The 26,986-nt window shown below is 49.1% G+C and overlaps 1 protein-coding gene across 1 annotated transcript in view; it reads right to left on the reverse strand.

Annotated features, from left to right (window-relative positions):
- The window catches only part of PLXNA4 (plexin A4), a 577,512-nt gene that overhangs the window by 19,553 nt on the left and 530,973 nt on the right, over positions 1-26,986 (reverse strand). The window contains exons 25-29 of the mRNA XM_084633028.1: positions 21,870-21,973; positions 18,431-18,530; positions 16,355-16,545; positions 9,675-9,844; positions 6,975-7,187 (exon numbers count right to left, since the gene is read on the reverse strand). Coding sequence (XP_084489154.1) covers positions 6,975-7,187; positions 9,675-9,844; positions 16,355-16,545; positions 18,431-18,530; positions 21,870-21,973 — 778 coding nt within the window. The remainder of the gene's footprint in view (positions 1-6,974; positions 7,188-9,674; positions 9,845-16,354; positions 16,546-18,430; positions 18,531-21,869; positions 21,974-26,986) is intronic.

The following is a 26,986-nucleotide window of genomic DNA, read 5'->3' on the forward strand; positions in this document are numbered from 1 at the left end:
ACGCTGAGAAGGAAGAAGCATACAACAGGGAGTTCGGTAACTGACAGACCTGGCACTGGTAGATCAGAGAAGGTCTGGAGAAAAGCTTGGTAATGAACTAGCAGCAAACTGGAGCAATTCAAGCCTATGAAGTTGTTTCATCTGTTGAATCATATTCAGATGGACTAAGGGGTTGTTTTGGTCTGCTGGTAGGCATCACAGCTGCTTAAGTTTGTGTATTGGCTCTCTCAGCTGGGTACCCCCACAAGCCTCTGTTACACCAAATTGGTCTGACTGCAAAGAGAGCCTAGGTTCAAGGCAAGAATCTCAGCATCTAATTGGGATATGAAATATTTAGTCTTATAGTTGAACAGATGGCCCTGACTCCAAATGAAGCTCAACTCATCTTCAGATCAAGAGATCTGCTATTAATGGCTTGTAACTGGTGTTCTACCTTTTCAGACAGCCTCTTGTACCTTGATTTTTTATGGCTTTTTCTGCTCCTTACCCTCTCAGAGGAGAACTGGTGGGGCTATTGTGCCAAAGGATAGTAAGCCTTCAGCCAGCCTTGCTGTAAGGACAGCTAATCCTACAGTGAATGCCCCGACCTCCTCAAGGCAGGAGAAAGGAACTAACATCTGCTCGTTAAAGACCCTTTGCGGGCCATATATTGTACACTTGCAAATACAGTCTGGCCCCCCTTTCCACTGTTCCATCTCAGCTGCCTGCCCATGCTCCCATCTCCACTGCTCCCCCAGCATCTCTGTAAGCTCCCTGCTCTGCCCAGCCCACACATACTTCCTGCAGGCATCCTACAGTCCAGAGCCAATGAGCATTTGAGGAGGTCTGCAAAAGGGAAGAAGTGGGGTTAGGAAGGACAGGACAAGCAGCACAGGGATGCACCCCCTTCCAGCCTGCCGCTGAATAGATGAACCAAGAGATTTAATTTTAAGCGGCTCCCACTCTCTGTTCTCATGTTGGGATCTGTGATGAAAAGATTAGTAGTTTATAACTGGTGAGCATCACTTCCTTAAAGTAGATCTCAGCTCATCTGAATAACTCCAGCCTTCTGCTGGATGCAGCACGGTCTAGTGGGTATAGCACTGGACTGGAACTTAGGAGAAATAGGTTCTAGTCCCTGTTCTGCCGCTGGCCTGCTTGTTGATCTTTAGCAAGTCACTTCCCCACTCCATGCCTCAGTTTCTCCATCTGTAACAATGGGAATAATGATACTGATCTCGTTTGAGATCTACAGGTAATAAGAGCTGGTTATTATTATTATTTCTATTGACAAGCCCCCTCCCTAGTGATCAGTTTCATTTTGAGTCCCCTGTGTGCCGGGGCAAGGGCTGGAAACTCACTGTTGTTTAAAATGCAAGCTGAAATTTCCAGCAGTCCTTTGATCTCTCTTCTGAACTCCTTGGAGTTGGTGAACCACCCTGATGTTACTATTTAAAGTCTAAATAATTTTTATAAGTAGAGTTTACTCAGCGAATAAGTTTTTGTTGCACTAGGTCAGTCCATTTCATAACTAGCTCTCTTTTCTGGTTGTAAAATGGCCAGACGAGGTTAGCCAGCTTTTCAAACTCTGTTGAACACCTGGATTTTAGGGTATCATAATTCAGGAACCCCTTGTCCAAGTCACTTCAAACATGGCAGAAAAATTGTCTCCTGGCCCCAGACTCAATCCTCCAATGTTGAGACTTGTATTTCTTTGATGGCAGAATTTGGAAGGGGTAAGAGCATGTCTAAAATAAAGCTCATCAGTTTTACTTCACCATATACTCAGAGTAATTACTTCTACTGCACAGTAAGGGCCTGAGGAGGAGCATCAAGGCTTTCCAGGGGTGAGAGGGAAGCACTTGATCTTTTCTTTGTGCTTCCACGTGTATCTTAAATGCTTAATGCAATACCTGGGCGTAAGATGGAAAAGGGTCTTTTATCCCACTGCCCCCTTTTGGTTCCCTGCATTCCTGCCTTCACACCACAGGCTTCTGTGTGGAAACGATTTATTGATTGGGACGAATGCAATTAAGCTGTGTTAATGAAGTTCAAACAAGTGTTATCATAAATTTGGCAGCGTGGAGAGAAACGAAAGGTCAGCCACAGCCCTTTGTCATATTTCCAGCGCGCTAGTGAATGCCAATGAGCCAGTTCCAGTCAGAACATACTCCCCTTCTCGGTGCTCTGGGATTACATTAAGTGTTCCCAAATCCTCAGGATTTCTAGGCTCAAAGGGGCAACGTCGGCACTGAAGCAAACTTGAAAAGGTTCTGATCTCAGCTGCACTGACGTAAATCCAGGGTGACTCCAGTGAAGCCTAAGGCATTACACCAGTGTAGGTGAGATTGGCAACAGGCCCGCTCTCTCCTCTGCCCTTCTCCCTCTGTCCAGCTGCAGAGAAAGGAAGAGCTCCAATCAGATGACAGCAGCACATCTTGGGTCTTGAAAAGCTACCTGTCACTCTAGAACCACAGGTTGAGTATTGCCGGTTCACACACACACACACAAATGGACCTGGTTGTCTTTTCCTGTGTTCTCTGTCTCTTTCTCCTGCCCCATCCTACCTTCACCTTTAGTACCAGAGATGCCCAAGCTCCAGCTGGCTCTAGCTAGTTTTTGCTGCATGTTTTCACCCAGAGGTGGCCTCAGGTACAGAGACTGAATCCAGAACTCAGCTCTTCCAAAACTCAGGGCTGTTCAGATCAGGGTTCTGGTTAGAGGTCAGCTCCACGTCCAGCAGCACCGAAACGTAGAATTCCATTTAAACCAAATTCCCCATGGGCCCAGAAGAGCAAGCTGGGCATATATCAGGGTCTGAACCTGCTTTTGTTCCCTCCCATCCTGCATCCACAGCCCAAGCTCTGCATGGGTAGTATTTTGCCTGGATGCTCATCCATACCCAGCACTTACCTTCACCAGGTGCTACTGGATGTTCTGCTTGAAACATGTACCATGTACTCCTGGGGGAATTCCATGCCACTCCACATGCACATAATTCATGTGCCGTGCATACTTTTAATTGTTTTCGCAGAAAATAGCTTTTGCGAGAAAGTTGCTGCACTTCCGCCTTTTGTCCACCAGAGGGCTGCTGCTCCTGGCCAGCCCAAGCTACCATAGGGAAGAGAAAGAACCTGCAGTGCCTTCTTCACAGCACCTGTCAGGCCAGGTCAGGAGACAGACACCGTGGGGCACATGGGGCTGCGTGTGTGTGTGTGTGACAGATGGTTCATAAGGGCTAGTGCAGGAAGATAGACTGGGCTGGAGCAGAATGGGAGTGGAGGCTCAGGGTCACAGGGAGGAAGAGGGTGCAGGGACACATGGGGATGGGGAGGGGGTGCAGGGCCACATGGGGAAATGGGGTGTGGCTGAGTGGGGGCACAGAGGCACATGGGTAAGGGGCATGCAGGGACACACGGGGATGAAGGGAGGGGACTGGCTGCGGTGGTGCAGGGCCACATGGAGATGGGGGGAGTAGGTGTCTGAGTGGGGATGGAGGGACACATGGGGACAAGGAAAGATGTGCCTGACTCAATGGGAAAGGCTGGGGGTCAGCCAGGGTCTGCGTGGAGGAAGCTCCCTAACAATCTCTCCCCACCCTCCGAAAAAACCTGTTCCATACTTTTCCCATCCACACCCGACAACCCTCCAAATTCACTCCCAGGCTCCTTTCCAGCAATTACTTTCCTCTCCCTCAGCTTCTCCATTACCCCTGACTTCCCCAAGCCTTTGCACTGCTTCTGAGGGATGTGGGAAATATGGTTCTGTATTGTAGTTTAAATCAATTATCACTCAGAGTTCTGTATTAATATGCCAGTAAGGAATCTATTTGTCAAAAAACAGTTCCTGCATCTTTTTTGCTGTCTGTATTGTTACAGACATACTTGCTGATGGGTATTTTGAAATAAATTACCACAATAATTTAAACTGGTGTGATTATATTGTGTTATTTTGACAAATAAAAATATGCAGAATGTTTAATTTTTGGGGGGTAGAATTTTTAATTTTTTGGCGCAGAATTCTCCCAGGAGTAACTATGGCAGCTGACCCTGCTTTGATGTCTTCTGAGCACCGGTACATACTCCAAGCAGAGACACCAGCAGCTATAAGTAGATGGCTTGGAACACAGGAGTGTCTGGGATGGGCTAGCTAAGTTAGCATTAATTTTAGACAGATGCATACTAGGACAGATACCTTGCTTTTGTGCTAGAGTTCCTTCAGATAGATATTGTCACCAAGCACCCATGCACAATCACTTTTAGCTCTAATGTTCCTACACAGGACAATTCATCTGATTTCACGTTCCTTCTGGCAAACTCCTTAGCAATCCAGAAACTCTCTGGCTGTGACTCCAGTTATCTTAGCATTGACTCCTGTCCTGTCTTTAAAACACAACTGTCTTAGATTCATAGAATCATAGAATATCAGGGTTGGAAGGGACCTCAGGAGGTCATCTAGTCCAACCCCCTGCTCAAAGCAGGACCAATCCCCAACTAAATCATACCAGACAGGGCTTTGTCAAGTCTGACCTTAAAAACTGCTAAGGAAGGAGATTCCACCACCTCCCTAGGTAACACATTCCAGTGCTTCACCACCCTCCTAGTGAAAAAGTTTTTCCTAATATCCAACCTAAACCTCCCCCACTGCAACTTGAGACCATTACTCCTTGTTCTGTCATCTGCTACCACTGAGAACAGTCTAGATCCATCCTCTTTGGAACCCCTTTCAGTGATGATTCTGTCAGTGATGATGACTACTGAATTAACTGGAATAACTCCCACCCTACCTGGTTGTAAAAAAGTAGAAAGGAATTCATTAGGAGTTGCGTGCAAAACAGTCCTATCTTCCATCCTTAACACAGCCATCACCCTAGCATCTAGGCACTGCTGGTTCACAGTTTCTCTGAGATGGAAGCAACAACCATCCCCATTCCAGGTGCGTTGTGCATCTCAGAGCTAGGCACATGCATTTCAGAAAACAGAAGAGGGGCAAAATTGACGTTGATATTCACAGACTCACAACCTGCTTTGGGCTTCAGCCAATACAGCAACAAGGAACCTTGCAAAAATTTTGTACACCATTAAAAATCACCCCAGCAGCTCCTGGGTCTGTCTCAGATAAAAGCTGGCGATATTAACTAGTAAGAGGAGCTTTGTTGCACCTGATTTATGAATGCAAACTCATCCAGTTGTTCTGGGAAAGCTTCCAGGAAAGCGTAACAGCTACTGCTGGCGATCATCCTTCCACACGATCCAGTTTTAATGAATGCAGTGCTGGTATAAGCCCTGGAGACTGAAGCTAGCTATTTATCCAGAAAAGAGGGACAGGACTGGGACAAGCTCTCCATACCCCCTTTCCCACCAAAGTGCCCTCACCCCACAACCTGAAGGACAGACACGCCTCTAGGGAAGGGGAGGGACTTTGGTCACCATGACCCTTTCAATCCTTGGACCTATCAGCTGACAGCTAATGAGAGTGACAGTACAATTTGCAGTGGAGGGTGTGAGCTAGGTATCTGTCCACTGAAACCAACGTCCCATTTCACACAGACCACCGAAGATCTACCAGATCATAACATCTTTGGGTCGCGAATGACCTGAATGCACAATCCACAAATAAATATCTCCATATCTCATTCCCAGTGCCTAGATAGAGCTTGTTCCCAAGCCCTTTACAAATAAGAAAACTTGGGCACAGTATCAGAAATAGGTCATAATTAAGCAAGGTAGCTTCTAAGTGCCCGATTGGTTGCTAAGAAACTACATTCATAAAAAATGGAAGTCTCTAAACCGCTGATAAAAATAATCGTCTGGACAAATCAGTAACCGACAGTAGCTGCATTCGAAAGGATTTCATTTAACTCTCACTACAGCATAGAAACCTTTAACCAGCTTTAACCTTTCGCTGATGTATCAGAATGACTAACCCACTCCATTAAAAGAAATATACTATGATATAAACAGGTATATCTACAATAACAAAGAATTCATATAAACTGGTGTGGTGTGTGATCAGCTGTAGATAACATCTATCTATCCAGCCAGCTGAATAATTGTTTAAACCTGTGCACAGTTTATATGAACTCTCTGATGTTAACCGTGGCTCCATGTTTAGTGTTCAGCGAGCATTTTCTAGCTGTGTATTTCCAAAACCTGTCAGTAACGCCTATCAAACATGGGGATATTGGAAAACAAACTATGCATTACATTCTACAAAGCTTCCTCAAGCAAATTCCCACTGAAGTCCACAGGAGCTTTGCCAGAGCTAGTCCCGCAAGATCTAGCCCTCTATTATTAAGGTGAAAAGAAAGATCTTACATTAACTGGGCACAAAGCACTGACTGACTCGTGCAGATAGGAATTGGGACAGTGCATAGTCCACTGCACAGCAGCAAGTATGCATGTGGGGGAGATTATGGTTAGGGTGTCTGGGCAATCCCCTGCTCTGACAGATAATGCCTGGAGATCCAAAGTAGCCAGTCCCTTTGTTCTTCAGGGTTTCATCCAAAGGACCCAACACATGGTCATCTGCATGGAAATCTATTTGCCGCAGAAGGTAAACAAGGCAGCTCAGCCAGGATTTGCATTGTTGGCTCTCCAGTGTGTAGAGATTCTAAACCCAATGCTCAGAACATGGAGCCGTCCTTCCCGGACAGGGTGGCTGGACTCAACCCCCCTCTGTCACACTATCCGTCACCCTCAGTCCCCACACACTAGTTCCTCTGCAAGAGAAATTACACCTGAAAACAACCTCAGCGTATGCCTCTCACTGCCGTGTCCGTGTTTGGCGTGAGGCGTATTGAGCTAAATGGCCCAGATGGATCTTTCCATCTGGTCTTAACCCAAAGTAAAATAGCCAAGCGCTACAGCCGTCTAGTGCAACTCCGTTACCAGCAGGAGCACACGGGACGCCAGCCTGCAGCCTCTGTCGACAGAGCGGGCCCACATTGTACAGCTACGGCTCGTGCCAACCAGCCTCCTCAGTGTAGGACTCACCTTTCCACCCAGTTCTTGTAGCTGGGGATGTCCTTGGCATACAGAAGCTTGTTGGAAGGGGAGTCTTTGCCCAGACGGTGCTCCGAGGTTGAACAGGAGTCCATGAAGGTCTGAGCCACCACCGAGAGGCAGGCATCCGTGATGCTGTTCTTGTGGATGTCGAATACAAACTGGGGGTTTTTGATCATGTTGACCCAGAACCGTAGTGGCAAGCTGCAGGGAGGAAGGCAGAGGTGGAAGAAGATGGTTCAGAGTCAGGGTGTTGTTTCACTGGTGATCTTGCTACACTACAATAACAACAGGATGGGAGGATTTCTGGCTCTGCAACTGGTATACAATGGCACATTCATCCCTGATGGGACTCTGCTCAAGTCAAGGGAGTGACTCCAGAGTTGGCTTTGGTACAGAGCATCCTTAGATCATTCCCAGAGGGCCAGATCTGGACACCCTTTACTCATGTCGAGTAGCATCTTACTCTGCAAGGAGCCCCATTGAAATCAATGGAACTAGTTGGGCTGGCCCAACTGGCCCCTTACCCTCTCTATAGTTCCTATTAAGGTCTGTAAAATGGAGATAATACTTACCTGCCTCGCAAGGGTGTTGGGATGAGACCTGACTGCTAACCATTCCACCCTATGTGGCTAGAAGAGGTCATATACCTACAAAGCCTTAGTATTATTAATGCTAGTAGGTGGGGAGCAGAGTCTGGCTTTTCGGTCTCAGCAATTCCTGGGGTGGACATGGACATATAATACTATAAACTGAGGAGCTGGGATTTAGCTTCACAACTATAACTCCGTGCACCAGTTGATACCGTAATGGCATGTAACCACCCTGTGCCATCCTGCACAGCTGGACCCCCAGCCAGCCCCCAGTTCCCGCTGGCTGGGCACTGCACAGCTCTGCGTTTATAACTAGCAGATGAATCCCTGCTATCAGAGCCCACCCACTAGATCTCCATCTCCACGGTTTTAGCATGTCCAATTTGAAATGTCTCCAGGGCTGGGGCTTCCTGGAGGGAGATTATTTCCCACTAACAGATCTTCACCACAGTGGGTTTATCCTAATAGCCAACCTACATTTTCCTTTCCTTAATTTTATCCCATTGCTTCTAGTCGTCCTGTTTCCACAATACCAATCTAAACAATTCACCTCTATCACGGGCATCTACACCCTGCAGATACAAGCAGGCAGTGTTAATACATCCTTCTTGGCTACTTCACCACCTGATCTTCCCCACGGACTCCTCTGGAGCAAAGAAACTTGTGGGCTGAACGTCAGAAAAAAGCTTCCCAAGGGAAGCGCCCGAAGCCCAGTTGCTGGAGATACTTGAAACTAGAACTGAGGAAGCACTGGGAGAGTAGGGGCCTGTGCGAGCACCTGCAATAGCAGCATGCAGGGGGAGAAGGAGCTGGGGAAGATGGCTTGGAAAAGGTCTTTTGCATCTCTAATTTCTCTGATGCTAAGCTCCAGTCAGCCACAGGTAGTGGGGAGTGCTGGCTGGGAATGATGAGCCCTGTGAAGTGACTTGGAGTTAATTTAATCTGATTGAGAAGAGATCATTTCTACCTCCACCCTTCCCCCATTAAATAAACCTCCTGATCATTTAGTCTGAGTAGCGGCAATCAGCCTTAGATTAGCACCACAGATAATGTTAATAATATGCTAATGTTTCATTAGCTGAAAGCCTCTTTGATGCATGGGGTTTCTTTTTTTATTCCAGGGCACTGTGCCGACCTGCCAGTCAGCATGGCTGGTAAAAGGAGAAAACTCATCAGCTGGGAGTCCTGTGGTTCTCCTCCGCTGTGCCTTTTATAGTCCCTCGTATTTACACAGAAGGAGGGAGGGAAAGAGTCCCCAGGGGACTCTTTCCAACAGGGAGACTCAGAGGATAAAAGCAGCAGGGATCCTTCTCTCTCGAGATCTCAGCCCCCTGTCTTTATCCTTCATGCAACAAGAGTGGGGAGGGGTGTTGTCTAGCGGTTGGAGCACAGTCAGGCTCTACCTAGCTCTGTCCTCATGTGGCCCCATCACCATTTCATAGAATCATAGAAGGTTAGGGTTGGAAGGGACCTCAGGAGGTCATCTAGTCCAAACCCCTGCTTGAAGCAGGACCAATCCCCAATTTTTGCCCCAGATCCCTAAATGGCCCCCTCAAGGATTGAACTCACAACCCTGGGTTTAGCAGGCCAATGCTCAAACCACTGAGCTATCCCTCGAGACCCTTAATGGGTTGATCCCCACAGCACCCCTGGGAATTACTGTGACGCCTTTCACAGAAGGAGAAACAGAGGCACAGAGACTCAGGGTATGTCTATCCTGTCATCACAGGGTGTGATCTCAGCTTGAGCAGACACCTGCGCTAGCTTTCATCGAGCTCAGGTAGGTACCAGGGCAATGAAGCTGAGGCAGACGAGCTAGCTGCGTGAGTAATTACCCAGGGTCCTGGGCGGCTATACAGCCCGCACCAAACCTCGATTAAATCCAGCTCAGGTACGTCTCCTGGGGCTGCAATGACACCCCCTGAGGGCAGTAGAGAGACACCCCAAGTGATTTCCCCCAGGTGACACCAGAGCTGGGAGAGGAACCCGGGTGCCCTGCAGGCCAGTGCCTTGCCCACAAGCCCATCCTCCCTGAACATCAGCACCCCAAACCCTTTCCCCTCCGTCTGGGACCCGGAGCTGGAGGGATCACACTTACCAGTTGCTCTTCCAGGTGTGCCGCACGTGGGGGTCGTGGATGTTGTGCTTGTCCGCCTGCTCGTCCAGGAAATCAAACATGTACTTGATGGCCAGGGGCAGGGCGCTGCCACGATGCGCCGTGCTGAAGATCGTCTCAAAGAGGTCGTCGACAAACTTCTGCAAAGTGCCCTGTGGGGTCAAGGGAGGAGGAAGAAGAGAGTGAGACACTGACCCGGGGCTCTGATGTCCTCCCTGGGAAATTTCAGTGAGACACATGAGACGGGGGCATTGCCAGGGTGGCTCAGAGGAGTTCATGGGTTCAGCCCTGGAAGTAGTGACTGAGAGCTGGTGCCATCTGACAGCTATACAGTGGGAAATAAGCTAGAGCTTTAAACCCTGTCGTCAGGCACACGCATGACTGGGATCCCCCTCGGCCTTGGACCCGAATAGCAGCCTCAGCAAGTAGCCATGGACTAAACAGGCCAGGTAAGCTGCCTACGTCTCTCTTCTTAGAGCTTGTCCCTCCGGGTGAGGGCTGAGGTGCAGTGGTGGGGAACACTCAGCGGAGAAAGGGAAGGGTTTGCTCTCCTGTGTTGTTAAATGGGCCCCCCAGTTGGCCCCCGGATCACAGAATGCCACGGGATTTGTGAGCAACATCAGGAACACTGCATATCGCAAAAGGATTGGGAGATTTCAAGTTTTGGGTCAGATCTTCCGCAGGTGTACACTGGTGATACTCCAGTGAAGTCAACCTGCTCCTGTGGGGATGGGGATGGGAGAGGTGGGCGTTTTGCATGCGAGACAGCCCAACCTGTGCGCTGAGCAACAAGTGACCGATCCTGCTCCCAACGGGATTTTGCCATCCTCTGCACTGGGAGTAGGCCCTGAAAGAGCATCCATCATGCAGTGCATAAGTGGAAACTGACTTCAATATATGCTAGTGTAGAGCTTGATGAGGTTTCCTCACGCTCCTATAGGGGAGAGATCCCAGATCACCATGCTTAGAAACCACCGTGATCACTGCCTGATCAGCAAGAACAGGACACCTAATGGGACGATCTGAATGTGAAGGGTCTGTCGGTTGAGTGGGTACATAAGAATGGCCATACGGGGTCAGACCAAAGGTCCATCCAGCCCAGTATCCTGTCTACCGACAGTGACCAATGCCAGGTGCCCCAGAGGGAGTGAACGTAACAGGTAATGATCAAGTGATCTCTCTCCTGCCATCCATCTCCACCCTCTGACAAACAGAAGCTAGGGACACCATTCCTTACCCATCCTGGCTAATAGCCATTAATGGACTTAACCTCCATGAATTTATCCAGTTCTCTTTCAAAACCTGTTATAGTCCTAGCCTTCACAACCTCCTCAGGCAAGGAGTTCCACAGGTTGACTGTGCGCTGTGTGAAGAAGAACTTCCTTTTATTTGTTTTAAACCTGCTGCCCATTCATTTCATTTGGTGGCCCCTAGTTCTTATATTATGGGAGCAAGTAAATAACTTTTTCTTATTCACTTTCTCCACACCACTCATGATTTTACATACCTCTATCATATTCCACCTTAGTCTCCTCTTTTCTAAGCTGAAAAGTCCTAGCCTCTTTAATCTCTCCTCATATGAGACCCATTCCAAACCCCTAATCATTTTAGTTGCCCTTCTCTGAACCTTTTCTAATGCCAGTATATCTTTTTTGAGATGAGGAGACCACATCTGTACTTAACACACCTAGCATCTTCAATGGCCCAGGGTCGTCCCCATGTGATGAACACCATAAAACCACACCCCACTCTTACTATGAATTCAATCTCTGCTCGCAAGTGAAATAGCAAAGAGTAATGCAGGTCAGGATTGGTGAGCAGGCACAAGCCAGGTGTGGTGCACAGGTCTGGGATAGGAGGGGTGTGTGTGACAGAGTTCACAACGGAGGTGCATTGATAGCTGGTGCAGAGGATGCTGGACGTCAGGTGGGTCAGGACTGGGGGTACGATGAGGGAAGTCATGTTGGGAGCCTGGAAGTGGAATAGAGGTTCAGGTAGGTCACAACTGAGGTGCAGTGACCAAGCTGGTGCACGCTGAGGGGGCGCAGGCTTGGCAGTGGAAATCCGATGGCAGGGCAGGTCAGGAGGAAGGGGCAGTCAAGGGGTTGGCGCCGGACTGGAATGGCAAGGTGAGCTGCAGGCCAGGATTGAGATGCAACTGGCAAAGGTGGTTGTGTATGGCCTCTGCAGCATAGCGCACTCCAGCCTGTGTTCCCAGCACTCCTCTTTCGTCAGAGCTAGGACATTGCCACCTACGGCATGTTAATAACTGTAACTGCTTAACAAGATCAACTCCTAAAATGACAAATTCCCTGTAATGGAAAGGTTCCTCCTGTCTTTACAGACACACAACAAGATTTCCCTTACTGGACATGGAGTGCCAACTTCCGCCAGGGTGGGTAGAGTCTACCCAGCACTAACAAATGCATAAAAGCTTAATTAGCAGGCTGATGTCCCTTGCTGATTTGCCATTTGATTTATTCTTTGAGAAACAAACACAGAGAGAGCTCCTGCAAAAAGGAACAAAACCCTGCAGCACATGTCTGAGCATGGGGAGGGCCCCGAGGGGAAATCTGACACAGAGGAGCTGCCCTCAGGATCAGTTTCCAGGGAGAATTGCATCTCTAACTTGCCCAGCCAAATGCAAAGAAACAGTCCAAGGCTTTTAGAAACCGTCCAAAAGATTCCAGTTCTCAGAGGTCAGAGACTTAGCAGGGTTAAAACCATTCTCAGTTTAACTAAGTATTCCCCAGGACTGTGTTAGCAGAAATTGCACACTCTTCTCTGTCTCTCAGAGGGGCAAGATGGGGAGAGGAAATTTCTCTTATACTAAGTGCTGGGTGAAAAAATAGCCTTTCCAGTTTTCTTTGTTGCTGTGTCAAATTCTCAGCTGGCTCCCTGCCTCGCTCACAAGAGCGGGCAGACGGGACAGGCAGAATCTGGAGTTCTGTTTGTGGTCCACCAGTATCTGAGCTGACCACCAAGTATGTTCAGTGGTGGCCAGAGCCCCTGCAGGTGTAAATCAGCCTTGCTCCAAGGACTATTGATTTACATCAGCTGGGGATCTCACCCCATGGCCGGTGCCCCTTTATTTTTATGTTGTCGGACGCATTATGGCACCTAGATGCTATGGGGAATGGGCATATCCAAAGACAGACAGAGCAATTGCATAGTCTGTGCCCATCGACAGAAGAGTAACCGGATTAGGATTTATTATTCAGTTGCTGGGGGTCAGACACCAGAGGCTGTACCACCTGGGGACTGAGCACACAGGTGAAACACCAGAGCAGGACTTAAATGTGTTGATGGAGTCCCCTGTCCAGTGGACAGACTCAGACTCTGTGTGTGTACGCAACTATGGCTGTGCAGACGAATCCGCCACCACTGAATCTCTGCGGGTCAGAGCAATGCTGGACGCTACAGTGTAGAAAGGCCTCAGGCTGGCTTGCCTCTGTATTGTCCAACTCTGCTCCGAATTGGTTAGATAACATGATGGTTATAAACGCCTGAGCCCTGTCTACACTGCAGCTTCCGCCACTGCTGATGGGGCTGACCCGGGGGGGGGGGTGACGTGCCGGTGCCAGAGGTTCCCGCTGCAGGATGTGGCAGACGTGCCAGGCGAGCCTCACTCACTGACAGTTCCTCGTGTGAGCTGTGCTAAGACCGGCCTTCACCATATCCTTTATCCCCGGGCTGGTGGGCAGACTCCTGGGGCCAGAGAAGAGCATGTCCAGCCACCTTTCTAATCAGGGCCAGTGGCACAAAGCCCCTCGGTCAGTGGGGAAGTGCCCCGGACAGCAGTGCTCTTTAGTTATTCACACCCGTGTAATGCTAACAATGCATGGATGTGCTTTAGGTACCTGCCTATCAACCAGCAGTGCTGCAAACTGCCCAGCCCTGACTTGGGGAAAGAGAGACTTTCCCCATCCTTGGCCTCTCTAATGAGACTGCCAACAAGGGGAGAATACCGAATGGGGGATAAGTGGCTTGGCAGCAGCACTGCTGGCAAGGATCTGGGAGTTGTGGTCGATCACAGCCTCAACATGAGTCAACAATGCGATGCTGTTGCAAGACAAGCACATGCAATCTTGGGTTGCATTAACAAAGGCATAGCATGTAAGTCACAGGAGGTGACAGTACTTCTCTGCTGGGATCTGTGTAGGCCTCAGCTGGAGAACTGTTTCCCATTGTGGTCACCAATATATTGAAAGAATGTAGAGAAACTGGAAAGGACTCAGAGGCGAGCAACAAAGATGATCAAAGGGATGGGATGCAAGCCATACGAGCAAAGGCTGGAGGAAATGGGTATGTTTAGTTTGAAAAAGGGGAGATTAAGGGGGGACATGATCGCAGTCTTCAAATACTTGAAAGGCTGCCATAAAAAGATGGAGAAAAATTGTTCTCTCTTGCCACAGAGGACAGGACAAGAGGTAACAGGTTCAAACTCCAGCAGAGCAGATTTAGATTAAATCTCAGAAAACACTTCCTCACTGTAAGAACAGTAGGCAAATGGAACACACTGCCAGGGGAGGTTGTGGAAGCTCCTTCATTCGAGGGTTTCAAAAGGAGGCTGGATGGCCATCTGTCTGGGATGGCTTAGACCCAACAAATCCTGCATTTGGCAGGGGGTCAGACTAGCTGTCTCATGGAGTCCCGTCTAACTCTGGGGTTCTATGAGTCTATGATTCTGCTGGAGATCTTTGTACTAGTAACAAGACTTAAACGCAGCCAACTCCCTTTGCCCAGGCCCGGGAACAGCCACTGGACATTAATGACTATTGGCCACTGCTGACCCGGGCCAGATTCCCACCAGCAATGAGGTGGCAAAAGGCTGTGTGGCCCTCTGCTGATCCCCTGAGCCAGCCTGTCACTCCCATGTTCTAGTCTATAGGTTCTTAGTCCGCTCCCATCACTGCAGTATCCAAGGGCCTTCTGGTCATGCATTGTGCAATGTGATGAACATTGGTCATGTGGTTTGTTCTCTCCTCCTCTCCACAGTGTGCCTAGCGGAGTGCTAGGGTTTGTTTTATACCTGTACCTGGTCGCTGTATTTGGGTCAGAGGAGGCAGATCAAAGCAGCATGCTCTGCACGGGGAGCAGAAGGTGGGGAGGTTTGGGATGATCCTTAGTTCTTGGGGGAGTTCACTGAGCAGTCTGGGACCAGCCCCAGAAAGCTCTGTCTCCTGCACAGATGAACCTGACCCTGGTGGTGGAGAGTTCTGCTGGACCACAGGAGTGGATCTGTCAATTACAGTTTTCATCCCAGGGCTTTAAGCTCTTTAGATACTCTGGGCCCAGGCTACGGAGCACCTTGAAGATAAGGCCTGAAAACCTGACCTGGACTCGAGCACCCTGTCGTGGCTGTTTCCGTCCGCAAACACAGCATCCCCTTGCAGCCCCTGCCTGCTGCCCTGCCAGCAGCATTTGACGTGTCAGCAAAATCAACTTGGGTCAATAACTAAGTGCCAGCACCGTGTGACACTGAGGTGGGGCCGTGAAGAAGTTTAGCATTTATGGGACAAAAGTTATAGATCTGTCAGGCAATCATCTGCCATGCAGGACTGCGCGGGACGATAGCGTGAGTGCTCGCTGCCGAGGACCAATGTGCTCCCCGCAGCCCGTCAGCCAAGGCAGATGCCTGCTGCTCCCCCTGTCAAGCCAGCATGCTCCACTGAGTGCTTCGCTCACTCCTTTGTCCATGCATCAGGCAAAATGGCTCCCCCAGCTCTCTGTGAGTAAGTGACATAATCTAAGCTGCAGAGAGGTGTACGTGTTTCTCTCAGCTCATCCCGCTGAGCTGCCCCTCCAAGATGCATGATGAAGCATCTAACTGGCTGGTACGTCCTCCAGGGCAAGCACCACCGGTGAGACAGCCTGGTGTCCGCGTGGGCCAGAGGGATGGGGTGCAGAAGTGAGTAACGTTCCCCATGGGTTTGTGACATAACTCACAGTCCCATTTTGTCAGGCTGGATTTGTCCTTTGAACATGTCCAGGACGTGCTCCCTAGGCTCCCCTTGACCTCTTGAATCACATGTGGTCGGCTCTACAAACAATTCAGGGTATATCCTCAAACCAATCTGCTCCTGCCCACATAATTCTGCACACACAGGGATCCCTATGCAGGAAGCCACTGTTGGTAATGCCACCTTTCTGCCCTCGTCCAGGCTCAGAGCCTCGCTGCTGTCTTTGGCTGTTCCCTCTCCCGCCCCAGTCTTTCACTAAACTCTTCACTCATCTCACCAGAAGCCACCCTTTCTTCACTAACCCGTTGTCTGCGCCTTTATCGCCTCCCACCTTGACTATTGTAACCTGCTTCTTCCTGGTCTCCCCTCTTCTCCCCTCTCTTCAATCCAGTTGACCCAAACCATTGCTCCCAGAGCCAACTTCCTCTCCTGTCACTCGGCACATGTTATATCCCCGTCTTCTGGAATCCTCCACTGACTGGCTCCTAAATTCAAGCTCTTCTCACTTTCTACTGCGCTCTTCCCACGTACTTCCCAAGCTTCTCCCTTTACCCTCCCTTAGCTGCACATCTTTTCTCATGCTTCCCCTTACACTTGGAGCAGTTTCTCCTCTCTTGCCCATGAAGAGTCCCATCTCCTCCTTCAACCCCTTTGAAGCCCTCTTCTTTGAAGCCCCACTGCCGTTCTCCAGCATTATACCTTGGTGGCTAGCAGCCTGGTCAGGTAGATCTCGGACACCATCTTGCTGCCCCGGTCGCCCTCTTTTTGGTCTCCATGCTCATGATTCTTGACTAGATGCCACATCTTGACTCCGCTCTCCAGGTCAGGTGTGATCATGGGTGTGCGGGAGCGCAGGCTGTCTGGGCTGCCTGTGTAACGGATCATGTTTTCTGGAACACAAAGCCACAGCTTGCTCAAGAATCAATTCTCCACCTTCAAGAAGAGGTGGCCACATCAGGGGCGGGAAATGTGATTTCCTAGGGAAATACTCTGCAGTCATGTCTGCTTTAAAAATGGAACTCTACTATCAAATCCCACACAACGCCTGCCTTAGCTGCACCTGCAACATTCGCACACATCTAGAAGTTCCGAGGCACCTGAGCAGATACACGGGAAAACTTTCCTGCAATGAGTTCAGTTAGCCTGGGAAAGGGTCTCCCGGGGGAAAGGGTGGGAGCCTTATCCCGCGGCACCACGACGGCCAGGCTGGACGAGACACTAGTACATTTAGAAAGGGGGATGTTCCAGCACCGGCGAGGGCTACACATGTTGCTGCTGTGATTCAGGGCAGGCAGCCACGGCTGGAAATGGGTTCCTTCATGGGTAATCAGAGCAGGATCCTGAGAACCCACAACTCCCACTGGCTCCAGCAGAAGCTGCAGGTGCTGAACAGCCATCTGGGCTAGGCCCAAAGAGCTTCACAATCCGAGAGCTTGTCTTTCGGTGTGTGCTGGGCTTGGTACACACAATGGATAATGACCTCTCCCCCCAGCCATTTGCTCCCTCCTTCCCCCAATACACCCCATTCGCTACCCACCACTGTGTCATTCCCTCCTCCAAAGGGGGCTGCTCAGCTCATTGCACCCCAAACCTGCCCATGTGGATGGCATGATGCCCCATTGAAAGCCACCTCCATTAATGGAGGAACCCATTACTACTTCCCTTTCCAAAGGCCCAGGGTGACAGCCTGGGCAACCCCCCGGCCCTCCAGCAGCGCTACAAGTTAACTGTAGTTAACACACAGATGGTGACCCTTCCAGCAGCAGGTTCTGAAGCAGCTTCATTAATGCGTTACTGGCCGCCCGGTATTAATTACTGGATGGAATACTCATGTTAACTCTGGCTGCTGCTCCCTTTACTTCAATTAACAATCACTTCTGACCCACCACCTTTTTTCCCCACTCCCCCCTCAGCCCCTCTCCTAAAAATCCAGTAGCACAGAACTCAGGAAACATAACAATAATGAAACCACCCAAACCCCCTTCCTTGCAAAGGTCACAGTGTCCTTCCAGAATGGCAACAAGGCTGCAAAGAACATGAATATTAATAAGGCTTGGTGCATTGCCGGTGTCCTTGGAGTAAGGGGAAGCGAGTTCCTCTGGACGCTGAGTAACTGTACTTTCCCCCAAGCTACAGAGGATGACGAGGATCAGACTTACTTTCATATATTTAAAAAGACTGGCTGAGGCAGCTGGATCCAGAGTAGTGGATGGTTTATATCACTCTCCTGTTGCACTCTGGGAACTCATTTCCCTTTAATCCTCACCTGCTGCTGCACTTCTTGAGCCAGAAGTCCAACCAACAGGCAGCTACGCATGTGGGGGCATCAGTGGCCGGTTGGGAAGGAGAGAGGAGCTGGTCTTGGTGACTCAGGGAAGCTCAGTTCTATTCTGGGCTTTGCAGCAGAATTTCCAGGGAACCCACTTTACCTCCCATGTCACTTAGCCTTAGTCTCCCCACGTGTACAATGGTAATAATGGAACTTGGGCCGCTCAGTAAAGTGCTTAGAGAGCTAACGAGCTTGAGAAGTGCTAACTTTTATTGTTCCAGGTGTAATCTCACCCTGGCCAAAGTCACCTGGATAAAAGAGTGAGCTTCCATAAACACCATTAATTAGAATAACTTAGCCCTTGGATTATCCAGTGCTTTTCATCTTCACTTGCTGTACAAATGCTAGTTGGCTGTGGCATGCTGTTCCCTTTGCAGGTGCTCAACATCTCCCCCATTGTGGCCACTAATATCTCCCCTAACGTACATCAGCAAACAGGCCCTTACCATACTTGCTAGCAGAGGTCCTGGAGACAGTGGAGTTGTTGACAGCATTGTAGGCAGTGACCTGCTTGGAGACTAATGCTACCACGGATCCATCTGGCACCTGCGAAGGAAAGAGAACTTACCAATAAGTCTCCTAGAGCTGGCCAAAAAGTGCACCCGATAACATAAAGGAAACCCAGCCAGTGAAACCCGAGCGATCAATCACTATTCCTGCTGAAAGGATCTCATTATTAGTTACTTATGGCCCACCCCTGCAAACCCTTCCTCATGGGAGTAGGGCCAAACCCTGCTCTCCCCCCTCATGCCTCCCAGTGCAAATCTGGAATCACTCTGCCTACTTGGTATGAAGGCAGAATCTGGCTCATACAGGGACTGACCCAGAGCCCTCTGTAATCAACGGGAGTCCTTCCATTGGCTGCAATGGGCTTTGGAGCAGGCCCTTAATGGGCTACTCCCATGAGCAAGGGTTTGTAGGACAAGGACATGGAATTAGGTCAAGGGCCTTGTCTTCGTACATGTCTGTAAAGTGCCCAGCGTGAGATCCATACCCACATGATTGTTTTTATAATGGACAAGAGATTGCAACAGGCTTATCTTTTAAAAGTAGGGAAGTGCCAATTCTTCTAATTGTTCAATAGTCCACAGAACAGGAGCGTGACATTCAAAAGGTCCATGACACAAGCTCTTATAATGAGAGATGGTCTGAAGAGTCTGAAATAGGGTTCGGCTAGAGCTTGGGGTTCAAGATCAAGACACATCAGGTTAGAAATCAGAGTAGACATGCACAGACTCCTGATAGGGCACAGGACTTTGCCACACCAGTAGGGCATTGTCACTACTACAACAGAGGGGGGAAATGGTGTCTCTATTGTTCTGCCCATGGAGATGGCGGCTGGAAATCTGTTGTGCTGCAGGAAGTCTCACATAACATCTCAAAGGAGGAGAGAGCCTCTTGAAATGAGACAAACCTGCCAATCCATTACCTAGGCATTTGTGTGGCTTCCTTTCAAAAGCAAGTGAAACAATAAGCAATTCTGAGCCAATGTGGAAGCGAAGCTGTATCAGGAGCATCTTGGATACATAAGAAGTTATAAAAAGATGACCCCCCCCAAAAAAACACCCGTGAAGAGCCACTAGCTCTTGTCTCTGTAATAATAATAATTAGCTCTTATGCAGAATCTTTTCATCTTCAAAGCACTTTACAGATACTAATTAATCAGCTCTCTCAACACTTGAGTAAGGTCTCTGTGCTATTATCCACATATTGCAGATGGGGCACTCAGAGGTTAAGGTCCAGGTTTGTAAATGTATTTAGGCAACTAAAGATGCAGCTAGTGGGATTGTCCAGAGCGTGTCAGTACCAAACTCTCACTGCCATCAGATGTTTAACAGGGAGGGTGATTAACCGTCGGAACAACTGTCCTGGGGCTGTGGTGGATTCTCCATCACAGGCAATTTTTAAATCAAGGCTGGATGTTTGTTCTGAAAGATCTGCTCTGACTCAAACAAGGGAAGCTCTCTGGCGTGGGTTCTATGGGGGGTTGCACTAGGTGATCCCAATGGGCCCTTCTGATTTGGCAATGTAGGAAGAGGAGTTAGGTGCATTTCAAGATCCCACTCGGCACCTATCTACAGCCTTAGGCACCTAACTGTCTTTGGCAACCTGGTCCCACGTGACATGCCCAGAGAGCCAGTGCTTAGAACTCAGGAGCTCCCAGCCCTGTACTCAGTGTCAGATCCTTAGCTAGTGTACATTGGTGTGGCTCTACAATCTCCAGTGGAGCTACAGTGATTTACACCAGCTGAGGATCTGGCCTATAGCATTTACCGGCCGTAGATCTCAAAGCACTTTCCAACAGTAGGTAAGGACAGCTGTCCCCACTTCTTAATATCATTATCCACTCAGGGAAATGGCGCCCCCTATGGGGACAGAGTGGCTGAGCTGGGACTAGAACCAGGATCCGGTCAGCACCCTCACTGCTGTCCGTCCTCTCATCCTCCTGCTTCCAGACAACAGGCCCCCAACTCCTACTGCTGCTAATGTCAAAGATCCTCCGGAGCACAGTGGCCTTGCCCTCCAGGAGAAAATGTGTCATTCTCCCTCCCCTGCAGAGGGAGAGAATTAGCTTGTGTCCTGCTCATCTCCGCTCCCCATCTATTTCTAATCTGCTTGCCTTCCCCTGTCCCCTCCTCCATGCTAATCACCAGCCGCAGCCTGACATCTCATCTACTGCCAGTTGGGGGCCTTCAGTCAAGCCTTCCCTTTAAGAGGGTGGCGGCTTATCTCGCCCTCTAGCCCCACACCAAATAGTTTGCAGGAGGGCTTTTATTAGGTATCACTGGACTGACGTCAGTACGGACAATGCCAGCAGTAGTGGCCTGGGGGAGAGGTACAGGGCCCCTTCCTTCCCAGTGATTGGTATCTGAGTAGCTGTCAATCTTTGTCCCTTAAAGCAGAGTTGTTTTCCCTTCTTTTATTCCCCTTCCTAACACTGATCTGCCCTCTTCCCCGCCTATCGCACAGAGCAGAGTAGGCAGGGGGAAATCCTCACTAAAAGGAGAATCATGGGAGGTCGGTGTTAGTGCTGGCCATCAAATATTTGTCTGAACAGGTTTTTGTCGGAAAATGCTGATTCAACTAAACTGATTTTTGGTGCGAAATTGCATCGATTCTGATGAAAGTTTCCACAAAAACAAGTATTTTTGAAACAGAAGCAAAACTGTTCAGAAAAATTTTGAAATTTCATTTCAAAAACAAAAATTGTGTTTCAAACTGTAGTTTATTTTAATATTAGTGGCATTATTTTTACATTTTTTCAAGACCTGTCAGTAATAGTGCAGAATATGATGTCATATCATGTCAAATCATGTTCTCGTCTGACATAATATAATAGCAGAAGCCATTTTTATTGAACGTTTATATTATTTATTTTCTAAAAGCCATTCAGGGCAGCTGCTACTTAGTTCAGCTTGAAACATCTTATCCTATTTTCTAGCTCAAAGAGTCTCCTGTTTGTGTTGTAGTGAAACAGTCTGTGGGGGAAAGGGGGGAGCGATGGAACTTATTTACAGGGCGTCATTGTCTGGGATTGCTCTTTGCTTGTTCCAGCCCCAGATCTCAGACAGGGTTGGCAGGGGAGCAGCTGCTCAGATGATGAGAGCAGCAGTGTAACACTCCTGTGGAGAAGGAGAGAAGGTGCAAAGCGACTGTGTTAGGAGGTGCAAAGAGACTGTGTTAGGAGACCAGATGGTGCAACCTTGATGATCTCTGGGGTGAGCTCTGTCAGTGGCCTTTGAAGAAGGGGTAGATGGGTTGGGGCAGAGAGTGGCAGTACTTGGCAGTGCCAGTCCAGTTGTTTGATTGGCACTGAACCCTCCCAGCAGAGGCAGGTAACTTGGCCAGGCCTGTGTCCCTGGCAGAGGGCTCCTGTCTCATTACCTGGTAGTGTGCCAAGGTATTGAGTCTCTTCCAGTCGTTCTCTATCTTGGTGGTAATGTCTTCGTCCTGCAGGATCATTCGGGCCCCACTTGCCTGCCGCCACTCTGCAGCGAGAAAGGGCACATTTCACTCTGCTCTGCAGAGTCCCAGGAAGAAGGAGGCAGCTCAGCATACACCTTACACATGCAACATGGAGACCACATACCATCAAGCAGGACAACACCTGCCCACAAACACCTGACAAGAGACCCAAAGATATGCATAGTGCACAGAGATGGACACGACACCTCCCCCCACACACACAGAAAAAGGCACACTCCACATACATGCCCATGCCACGTATACCCCTGCAAACCAGAGACAGGTGAACCTTCAAAGATTCAGGGAGATGATTCAGAGAAGTATCCGAAAGCATAGGCTACATGGCAAAGTTCTGAGTCAGTTCTTACATTATCTGAATGGGTTTGCTTGCCTGGGATAAAAACACATATATCCCACTACCATTCATCACACACACCCATGAACCCAAAGTCTAACTCCTGGCTGAGATGAGCACAAAACAGCTCCTACGAGCTCAGCCTTTGGGATCATGCCATGTAGCTGTTGCCCATAGACCCCAGGGGCCTCTGAGTCTGGTCATAGGGCCATGGCCTTTTTGGGTTGCAAGGTATAGCTGATTGATGTCAGCTGATGATCCGAGCCATAGAGTGACAGCTCCTTGGGTGTAGACGGTGCTGTCCTTTGTGGTTTGCACAGCACCAAGTGGACCGCTGGGCTCGAGCAATATTGGTGCTTGTATGGCACTTTTCGTCCACAGATCGCCAAGCGCTGCCTGTAGAGATGGGGAGGCCCATTGCCACTCCTTTACAGACGAGGAGACAGCAGTGCACAGCCAGCCAGGGGCAAAGCTGGAGACAGAACCCAAGCTTATTGCCTTCCAATCCCACGCCTTGCCCATCGTAACACCCTGCCTCTTCCAACACAACCCTACCTAGCCACATGTAAATGCACAGGGATCCTGTTTCTCACCAGCTACAGCAGACATCTAATTTAATGCCTATCAGCATGGTATCTAAATGCCACGTGCTTGAATGATTATGTGGTGCTGGTAACTGTCTCTACATTCTTCTTACTGGGCAGTCCCATCTGGTGGCTGCCTTTGAGAGAATCTTATATTGAAACTAGGGTTGATACATACCTCCATCTGAACGGGACAGTCCCAGTTTCCCTCAGATTGAAGACTTGACTTATTTGCCCTTGGTCTAACCATGTGTGGGAATAGCCAATAGTACCATAAATGTGACCAAAGATGTCAAACTGTAGTTTAATTGGGAGAAACTACAGCCAACCATGGGTTAGCCATAGACAACTTTGGTTTAACCAAAGGCAAAAAGAACCACCCATGGTTCAACCATCGCAGTCACTGCCAAATACAGTTTAACCACGAGCCTGGTCATCATAAACCATACCCATGTCCTTGAGTTAATTAAAATGAACCTCTGAATGTGGAAACATCACCTGCCAACTGTCTTTACTGCTTCCAATGTAAAAAGTCAAGAGTTGTTGCGAATTTCTTTTGGTTTCAGCAATTTTCTCATCCCATAATTAAACTTTACTCATAAAACTGACCCTTGCTTTTACTATTCATTTGAATTAGCAGAAGATCAGGTGCTGAGTGTTTATTGCTGGATGTCACTGAGAACAGAGATCTCTCAAGGATGTAGCAGTTGGCTGGTCAGTAATGGGTACCATGTTTAGGGATGACCCCATATTGGCCAGGATTTATCCCAACTCCTTAAATCACACCCACGGTATCACAGTATTGTCAAAGCACGACCCTTTGCTCCTAGCCACACCTGCAAAGAATCCCAGAGCCCAGCTGTTCAAGACCCAGGTGGTGCAGGGACTGGAGCATTGGGAGGGGAGGAGCATCCGGAAGGAGCTCTTTCTATTACAGAGTCCCGCGCAGAGGTCCACTGCCACTTTGTCAGTGCCTCCTGGGGCTTTCCTCCTTGGATCCCTGATCCTTGCCAGCACTGGCTGCTCCTGTGTCTAATCCCCTTCCCCCACCCCAAAAAAAGCAGGATCCCTGGGCAGTGGCACTGTAATCGTTCGGTGCCGTACACACTCCTACATAGCTAGGTGAGCAGTCAGACATGCCCAGTTCTCAGTTTTGTGGTTGGGTCGGGAACGGAGGGCAAACATGGCTTTTGTCTGTCTTTGCCCTCCCGGTATCCTAGGGCTGTGCAGGGCTGATCTAACTCATGCTCTGCTTCCGACGGGCTCTGGGGGGGCAGAGAATAGCCATAGTGCAGTGCACTCCAGTCACCCCCAGCCACCCTCTCAGATTCCCCCATTTCCTGGGGACTGGCAGCAGGGCTAATGTAGAACCATGACACCAGCTCCACACTGGTCAGGGCATCCCCTGTGCGGGAGGGTTTCTCATTTCCACCCACTTTAAGGCCCCTTTAATCAGGCCCATTGATTTTACATTTATTTCTCATCTGTTTCATTCTTTTTCTCCCAGGCTAGCCCAACGGGCTGTGTTTAGGTTGGGAACTCTGCACGGGAATGTTTCTGGTTTCAGAGTAACAGCCGTGTTAGTCTGTATTCGCAAAAAGAAATGGAGTACTTGTGGCACCTTAGAGACTAACCAATTTATTTGAGCATGAGCTTTCGTGCTTATGCTCAAATAAATTGGTTAGTCTCTAAGGTGCCACAAGAACTCCTTTTCTTTTTGGGAATGTTTCTAGCCACACAAGAGCCATTCATGTCCAATGGTGAAAATCCACTGAAGGTTTGAATTCTGAAGCTCTTACTCAGGATTTCTTGAATTTTTTTCTCTGGCCAAGCGCCATGGACTTCAGCTGGCATCTGGGTGAGGGCTGAGAAGGGACTCCAGAATATGGCCCACTGTCTTTAGTGGGAGTTTAGTCTGAGTAAAGACACCCTCTTTAGTAATTAACATCTCAGTTTACCCAACTGTTCCTTAAATACCCTTTCCCTCTCTGCTAGCACTAACAGGCTTGGTCACTCCCAGCGTTGAAAGGGAAGTGGTAGATGCGGGGAGGACAGGAAGGAGATAAAAGTGACCCCTGCATTCATATTCACAGCACTAAGTGAAGATTGTTAGCTTTCTCCTCAACCGCTGCTCCCCGGCCCCTCTCCCATCAGATCAGCGCACTCCTCACAGCAATGGCACAAAGGAGAGACACACTCCAATCCAATTTGTTTCACTTGTACTTTCCAGAGTGCGGGAGGGAGGTAAAAATCCCATTATCTTTATCTTGCCTTCCAATCGGGAGTGGCGGTAAATGCAAACTCAAGAGACAGTTGCTGTGAACTCTATATTTCATTTTGCAGACAGTGTACCCTTTTATTGCATGCAGGAATGACTTATTTTTTAAAAACCTCTTTTAATTCAAGGGAAAAGGGAAATTCCAGAGGCCTTTGACAAGAGGGTTATTTGAGCTGCATCTGATGTCTGGGTGGGGCTTGCGGACTCCCAGGGAGAAGAAGCCCAGAATCTTGGAGCCCTACTGTTTAATCCCATTAACCACTTCCCCTTCCCTGCGAGGTTCTCCAGTGGTGCTGCAGAGTGGAATGAGTTAACCCTGCCCACACCCCCTCTGAGGCAGGTGAGCATTAACAGCCCTATTCCACCAAGGAGGAAACTGAGGCAGAGAGAGAGATTCAGGGGAAGATTTTCAAAGGCACAAAAGGGCAACTAGGTGCTTGGGTCCCATTTAAAGTCAGTGAACGTTGGTCAGCTCACTCCCAGGTGTGTCTTAGATGAGCTTGCCCAAGGACACATCAAGAGTTCATGGGAGAATCCAAACCCCCTGACTTCTAGGCCTTGGCTTTAGCCAGGAGACCACCCTTGCTCTTTAAAGGAAGGCATTGATTGTAACACGCTTAGCCAATACTACTAGGCCCCGAACGCGTAGGCATTTTGGGAGTATCTCACCTACTCCATACCCTGGGTGCCCTCCCTAATAGGCCCTGGCCAAGATATTCTGATGTGATTAGTGACTTTGGATGCTTCAGTTTTTGGGCCCCCAACTCCTTGTGCCTTAAAGGGGCCTGATTTTCAAAGGGTGTGCACCGGGCACTTTCTGAAACCTGGGCCCCTTTAAAGCATTTCAAGCTGCACCCCCAAAAATTAAGGGACCCAAAATCACTAGTTACTTTGGTACCGAAGTGCTGGAGTAGGCAGGACACTTTTCACACCTAACAGTGATTGCCAGACATGGGATGGGCCAGCCCAGGGGATTAGACATGAGATGAGGAGCCTTTCCTCCCCATGCTACAGGAAGTGGTTGGCACTGCTGGTGGGCAGAGGGGCCAAGAACTCCCACTGCAGATGTGAGAAAGGGAAGAGCCCCACTAGGCCCCATCTAGTCCATCAACATGTCGGTGCAGGGCCGTCCCGCTCCTGTATTAGTGTTTAATTCAAATGGGTTATAGAGACTAAATGAACTCCCCACCCCAGAGTTGATCCTTCCAGGTCACAGCACACAGACAGGGGCACTTGCCCTGCTATTGTCCGGGCTGTACCTGTCCACTGCCCAGGGCTGTCAACCCATCACTTTCCACCAGCACTATACTCCCTGTTAAAAGCAACCAGAGCACAGGAAGGGGGGAATTTCTTTGTTTGGAGAGAGTCTGTTTTGGGATTCTCCCCACCCCCGAATGCTCTTTTAAAGATGTGGCTATTGCTTTGGTTAGGATTTTTGAAATGGGCGCTGTAAAAAGAAGCCTTAAGTAATTTGGCTTTTGGACTAAAATGCTTCCTTCCATCTAAGCAATGGGCCCTCACCCTGGACAGAGAGCCCTGCAAAGCAGCCCTGGAAATGCAAAACTGTTTTTCTCTTCCGAGACCCATGGAGATTAAGGTCAAGATGGGACCACTGAGAGCTAGTCTGACCTCCTACATAACGCTAGCAAGAGAAGTTCACCCGGTGAGCCCTGCTGTTCGAAGTGCTCACACCAGGATTGCACTGATCCCCAGAGCTTTATGGTCACTTAGACCAGTGCTTCTCAAGCTATCTGATGTGGGGGACTGGCAATTTTTACCCCAATGTTTGCGCAGGCCGGCAGCAGATGGCTCGCGGACT

The sequence above is a fragment of the Lepidochelys olivacea genome (genome assembly GCF_965140295.1).
Source record: "Lepidochelys olivacea isolate rLepOli2 genome assembly, chromosome: 1".
In the NCBI taxonomy this organism is placed as follows: domain Eukaryota; kingdom Metazoa; phylum Chordata; order Testudines; family Cheloniidae; genus Lepidochelys; species Lepidochelys olivacea.